At 50.0% G+C, this 6,343-nt stretch overlaps 1 protein-coding gene across 3 annotated transcripts; it reads right to left on the bottom strand.

Annotated features, from left to right (window-relative positions):
• Positions 1-752: 752 nt before the first annotated feature.
• Positions 753-3,839, bottom strand: LOC103991379 (probable inactive receptor kinase At1g48480). Of its 3 annotated transcripts, XR_010498186.1 has the most exons (4): positions 2,194-3,744; positions 1,351-2,091; positions 1,074-1,162; positions 753-933 (listed from the first exon to the last, which is right to left on the bottom strand). XR_010498186.1 is itself a non-coding variant. In XM_009410817.3 (2 exons), the coding sequence occupies exons 1-2, from the start codon at positions 3,539-3,541 to the stop codon at positions 1,415-1,417; spliced, it is 2,025 nt and encodes a 674-aa protein (XP_009409092.2). In that variant the 5' UTR covers positions 3,542-3,839; the 3' UTR covers positions 978-1,414. The 3 variants fall into 3 exon arrangements, 1 of the variants encoding a protein (XP_009409092.2); XR_672211.3 differs by lacking the exon at positions 753-933 and having other exon boundaries at positions 978-1,162; XM_009410817.3 differs by lacking the exon at positions 753-933 and having other exon boundaries at positions 978-2,091; positions 2,194-3,839.
• Positions 3,840-6,343: the final 2,504 nt, after the last annotated feature.

Raw genomic sequence — 6,343 nt, 5'->3', positions numbered from 1 at the left:
TTCTATAAGTGCCTTAAATAAATTCTAAAAAGTGAAACACATGCCTGCAATATAAATAAATAAATAAATAAATAAATAAAAACACATATTGTATGAAAATTTAAAAAAAATTAAGATAAACGAGGGACCAACTTTTATATAGGCATTTACATTTTAATTATAGATTATCCTTTATAATTAACTATCTTTAATATTTTTACTTATATATTTTAAAAATTATATTAAAACTTTTATATTTACGAAAGTGAAACATTTAATTTCGTTTCTTGAAAATACTATGTGTTAAGCGTTAAATCGAAATGAGATAAAACTAGTAGATATTCATTCGAACCTTATGATATTTTTGTCAATAAAATCAAGAGATTCAAAATTAAATATTTTACTTTTATAATTATAAAAAATTTAATATAATTAAAATTTTAAAAAAATAAAATAAAATATTTTAAAAAATTAATTATATAACAAAAAAAATATATAATTAGTCCGCCCGGCATTTGTTATTAGTGACGACGCCTACCAATTGGCATTGTTATTTGATATGCTAACGTAGTTGGGCAAATTACCCAAACCAGAGCTGATGCTGTGTTCGTCCTTTTGCGTGTGTCCTTTACGTCTCTTCCCGGCGGATAACAGCCGCTGGGAAACCAGCAGAGAAGTTGTACGCCGCTGCAGTGTCCTCCTCGTGGTAACCAAGCCAAGAAAACCAGTAGAGAAGTAAACCTGCAGTGCTTCGCAAAGCTGAGGTAAGTAGGCAAGAAAACGTGGCGTTCCACAGCCGACCACCACTGCAATTATTGAAAGCGTACACCGCACGAGACTCCGCATCATACCGTCTGTCCCAAAGACAGCGGATCATGCAATCAAATCAACATATCTTCTGCCATACGCTTCGTTCTCGGCTTTTGCCTCCACAGTCACAGCTCATCCACAACGCTGCATGCATGCGAAACGTCGTTGGATACCAACACAGCGAAGCAGAGAGAATTAATGTTATATAAAGACAGGCACACAGCTCATTCCCCACAACAACTACTACATTATTGAGCTCATGGGAAGAGCATGGAACCACCCACCCTTCCATCATCGAATGTAATCTTCTCCAGCTCTTCCGGGCAAGAGGAAGACTCTCACATCAGCAATCCACCAGCAGCCATTGCAAGTCCTACATGAGAGAAAAAGACAGAATAATAGATGTGATAAGCAACGCTATGAATGGACTTGACTTGACACCAGTCATCTATCCTACACACAGCGTCCAACCCTCCTAAAACTTGGAAAGAGGAACAACATCGGGGAAAAGGAAATGGAACAAACAGGTTGTAATAATTTGCTTAATCACAAGAAACGAACGGGAAATAATGCTTGGGATCGATCGAACGCGGCCTCCGAGTTCGTAGTTGCTCCCCGGCGTGACTCAGAGATCGGCACCGGGAGGATTCGATCCGGCCGTCGAGTCGTTCTGCTTGGAGGACTGGTCGTCACCGACGCTCCGCGGAGTGCTCTGCTGGTCCCGGTAGGAGGAAGCTGGGCTTGACCTCGAGATCTCGTCGATGCGGACCACCACCTCGGGCATCGAGGGCCGCTTGTCCGGATACTGCGCCACGCAGTCGATGGCGAGCTGCAGGAGCTGCACCATGTCCTCCTCCACGTTCTGGTACCTCAGCAGCTCCACGTCGAACACCTCGGCGGTCCATTCCTCCTTCACGACCGACTGCACCCATCGGGGGAGGTCGATGCCTTCCTCGTTCAGAAGGGCCTGCGCAGGGGCTTTGCCCGTGAGCAGCTCGAGGAGGAGGACACCGAAGCTGTACACGTCGGCCTTCTGGGAAACCTTGCGGGGGTCGGTGACCTCCGGAGCCCGGTATCCTGCGACGCGGGTAGGGGCGGACGTTGCGCCCGCGAGAAGGGCAAGGCCGTGGTCGGACACACGGGCGTCGTACGACTTGGTGAGGAGGATGTTGGAGGACTTGATGTTGCCGTGTGAGGCGGAAGGGCCCGTGGAGTGGATGTACTGGATACCCTGCGCAGCTGCGAGCGCGATGCCCGTTCTTGTTTCCCAGTTGAGAGGTGTTCGACCGGATCCTCTGTTACCTGCGCATTTGATATGGATGTGAGTTGCATACGCAATTCATCGTCCATGCGCTTGGATTCCAGCAAAAGAAGGTGAAGCATTCACAGGAAGGATGGGCATACCGTGCAAGAGGGCGGAGAGGCTGCCCATTGGCATGTAATCGTAGACCAGGAGCTTCTCATCCTTGTTGAAGTAGTAGGCCACGAGGGGCACCAGGTTGGGGTGGTCCATTGCGCCGATGGTCTCGATCTTCTCCTTGAACTCCCTCTCCTCCAAGTTCACGTCCTTGAGCCGCTTCACCGCCACCGTCACCCCCGTCTCGAGCACCGCCTTGTACGCCGTCCCGAACGTGCCCTTCCCCAGCACCTCCGCCGACGCCCGCAGCAGGTCCTCCAGGTCGAACGCCCTCGGCCCTCCCCCGAAGAACACCAGCTTCTTGGCCCCGGCTGAGGCAGCGGCGGTCGCCACGGCCTTGCCCGCGGCCGCCGCCGGAGCCACCGACCCACCGTTCACGTTCGCTCCACCTGCGCCTAGACCGTTGTCCCTCTGCTCTGCTGCCGCCCCCATCTCCATCTGCTTCCCGCCCACGGCCGACGACTGCGACTTCCTCCCGCGGCAGAGAAGGATCAGCACGACGAGCGCGATCAGCAAGAAGGCTACGGCCCCGATCGCGATCCCGGCGATCGCCCCGCCGGAGAGTTTCTTCTTCTTGTGGTTGCTCTCAGCCCCTCCAGTGGGATTCACGGAGCCGGAACCCTCCGGCGATGGGGACGGCGCGATCTCGCCGGGGCACAGCCCGAGGGGGCCACCGCAGAGACCCGTGGCCAGGAACGCCGTTGCCGGCTGCGAGCGGAGCTTGGCCGGTATGGATCCGTTGAGCTGGTTGTAGGACACGTTGAACTGGACCAGGTTGGCGAAGTCGAGGGCCGGAATCTCGCCGGTGAGCCGATTGTTCTCGAGGTAAAGCGTACCAAGCCGAGAGAGGTTGTTGAGCCCCAGAGGGATCCCGCCAGTGAACTGGTTGCCGGCAAGATTTAGGCGGACGAGGTTCTTCAAGGAGGAGAGGAAGGCCGGGATCTCGCCGGAGAGGCGGTTTCCCTGGAGGTAGAGGTTGCGGAGCTCGGCAAGGCCGGCGAGCTCCGAGGGGAGAGGACCGGAGAGGACGTTGAAGCGGAGGCTGAGGGTCCGTAAGGCGGTGAGGTTACCGACGGCGGCAGGGATCTGTCCAATGAGGCCGGCCCCGGGGAGGCGGAGCACGTTGACTCGGCCGGACTCGCACGAGACCCCCAGCCAGGAGCAGGGCGCCCCGGGAGCGGAGGAGTTCCACGTGGTCAGCGCGTACCGGCCGACGGCAGCGCGGAATGCGAGGAGCGCCGCGGCGTCGGACGCCAGATCTGGGGCCCCGCCGGGGAGGGAGGCCAGCAGCAAGAGTGCTCCGGCGACGAGGCGGAGCCATAGCGGCGAAGCCATGGGAGGAGCCGGTGACCGTACTCACCGCAACGACACGCGCTGTCACAGTGCCCAAGAACTAAAGCAAACCCATCAAGCACGCACCCCGCGCACACACTGCCTATTTCCGTGCCGCTCTGCGCCCTCTCCTTTGTTTCTTTTAGAAAAGAAAGAGAATAGGAAAAAGGGGAAGACTGAGAAGGAACACAGAGGAGCAGAAGAGTGGAGCGGGGGGTATAAAACCCTAGCTGTACCAATTTAATGATTTCATTAAGCGATAATTATTAGTCCTATTTGGGTGTAAAGCAATGCAGAAAGGGAAATTATTGTGTGGCTTCGAAAGCAAGGAGATTATAGTGGAAGGTAATTTGATCGGTAGCCCAACGCATCTCTCACTACAAAATAAAAAAAGCATGGGAGCTTAGCGATCACAGGTTGTCTTAATCTTCCTTTCTCCTTAAATTAAGCAGCAAGTGGCAAATTTTGCAGATTTTCGTGAAATAATAATATTGTGGTCGTCGGAAGGTGGACAAGCGCTATACTGTCTGCCAAATAGTGTGATTCAGTTTAGTCAGGTGTTGGTAGGAAAGTGGAAATTGCCGCTTCTACAATTAGATCTCCAAACTCCAAACACTTTGAGCGGGCCCCACTCACGCTGGATCACGAACCGGGACGTGAGCGTCACACCCTTCGCATTGAGGACCGGGAAGGAGAACGGGTGGGGCCAGGTCAGCTCACCGTTACGGGGGACGTACCCTTACGATGCTGTCGGTTGTCCTCCAGCCCCTCGAGGTGACGCGGCAGACAGCCATTGGCTGACGGAGATGCAGGGGGCACTGTCGCCGGCCATCCCTTTTGCTTTGACGCTAACGGCAGCGAAACGGTAGGCTTCACGGTGGTCCCACACCAACCTCCCGCGGCCCCTCCCCTAACCACCGCTCACTAACCCCGACGAGAGGACCCGTCGGATCCGCCTGCCCGAGTCGAGGCACGGCACACGGGATTCGCACAGGACAAGTCCGTGTTCCGTGACGTGGCCGACACAGGATTCGGACCGCCGGGTCCCGCATGCCACCACACGTGTAGACGACGCCGCCCTCCGACGCGCATCGACTGACGGTGACCGTCGGATCGAGGGAGGAAGCAGCGACCGTCGGATGGGGGAGGAGGGCTGTTGGGAGGTGGGAACAACTGGCCGCGACCGGCCAACCAACCATGACGCGCCTCACTCTGATGCCAGCGGACCCCACCAGCCCCATGTGGACAGCTGTCAACGGAATCAATCTCCGACGGCCATGATGGCTTGCGCTTTTAATTTAATCGAACTTAATCTAACCCCTATTGCCTTCTCCCTCTTCTTCTCTCTCATTCATAGTTTCTCGGCCTCCACGGCGCACCGTTCTTCCAAGCATGTGGTAGGGATCCTCCACATAATATATAGACGAAAAACTCATGTATTCATCAGCTCCTATAAATCACCACACTGCCAACGACTTTCTTTTCTTTTCCTTCTCTCTGACAATAAATAATAATGCTGACCATATACATGTACATACATGTTGGTGCTCGATCATCCCATCAAAGCAGGCAACCCACAGGTTTCTTTTTCGAAGAAGAGGACAACCCAAGTAAAGAATCTAATCTTTGATGTCCTCCTCATAATTGGTTGTCCGAATGATTTTTTGCAATTGACATCGAAACTCCTATTATTTTGTATTCTACAGAAGCCACAATTTTATCGTGGCAAGTAATCTGTAACTCTTAATCGTTGATGTCTATCATACAATGTAGTCATATTTTAGATACAAAAGGTTTACAATATTCGCTTTGACACATAAGAAGCTACCTAATGTGCTACATAATCAACAAGTGAAAATTTAGGCAGGAAAGTTTTCTTAAAAGAATGTGTATAAATTGATGATGAGAAGAGTAGCTGTGCGACATGATGGTCACTCTAAAAGAGTGAGATGATACTGATGAAGTCATTAATTGCACATGGATAAAGAAACAATATAAATATGAATTAGATACATGTGTGCTGTTTCATATCTGTGATGCAAAAATTATTATCATCTTAAAAGCGTTGCCCGTACATATATCCATTTAATTTACGCAATTTTGACTTGGTAATCTACCGACTCCAAGCTCAGTAGCCACACACAAAAACACAAAAACCCTAAAAAAAAAAGGAAAAAAAAGGTTTATTTGGATAATGATTGACATAGATGGGGACTAACTGAATGAAAGGCCAGACAAGTTCGTACCTTCACATGCATAAGCGTGCGACAATAGGTAGACCCAATCCGCATGACGATAAATCATGGTGAACTACTTTTAGCCATGTCAAGTAACATCAAGCAACAGCACCACGAGAAATAAGTCGTCCAAGAGATCAAACAGGATAAACATGTGACAACAGCATAGGTCATAAAAGAAAACAGTATATTAACTCAAACAAAATATGTAGCAGACTATTAGAACCCTCAAATCTATAATCCCTAGAATGTCTTTCATTTTTCTGATAGGACACATTAATGATAATTTCGTCATGATCATGTAACTTCACTTTTGGGCAGTTAGCAAAATAGGTTACTAGATGAAGGGATACAAAAGGTCGCTGTGAAGTTTAGACTAAGAACAGTCTCCTCCATTAAAATGTGAGCAACCTTGGATGAGGCTAACTCAAACATCTTGGTTCTTAGCAACGCTGAGAGAGTAAGTCTGCATCTAAAATCCAATCCAATCAATCATGGGAGCAATATTGTGTACTTTTACTACCAGACAATTTAGTTTAAAGACAAATCTTATAACCTGAGCGACCAA

The sequence above is a fragment of the Musa acuminata genome, chromosome BXJ3-7 (genome assembly GCF_036884655.1).
Source record: "Musa acuminata AAA Group cultivar baxijiao chromosome BXJ3-7, Cavendish_Baxijiao_AAA, whole genome shotgun sequence".
In the NCBI taxonomy this organism is placed as follows: domain Eukaryota; kingdom Viridiplantae; phylum Streptophyta; class Magnoliopsida; order Zingiberales; family Musaceae; genus Musa; species Musa acuminata.
The sequence above is the reverse complement of the archived record's forward strand: the minus strand, read 5'-3'. Positions and strand labels throughout refer to the sequence as shown.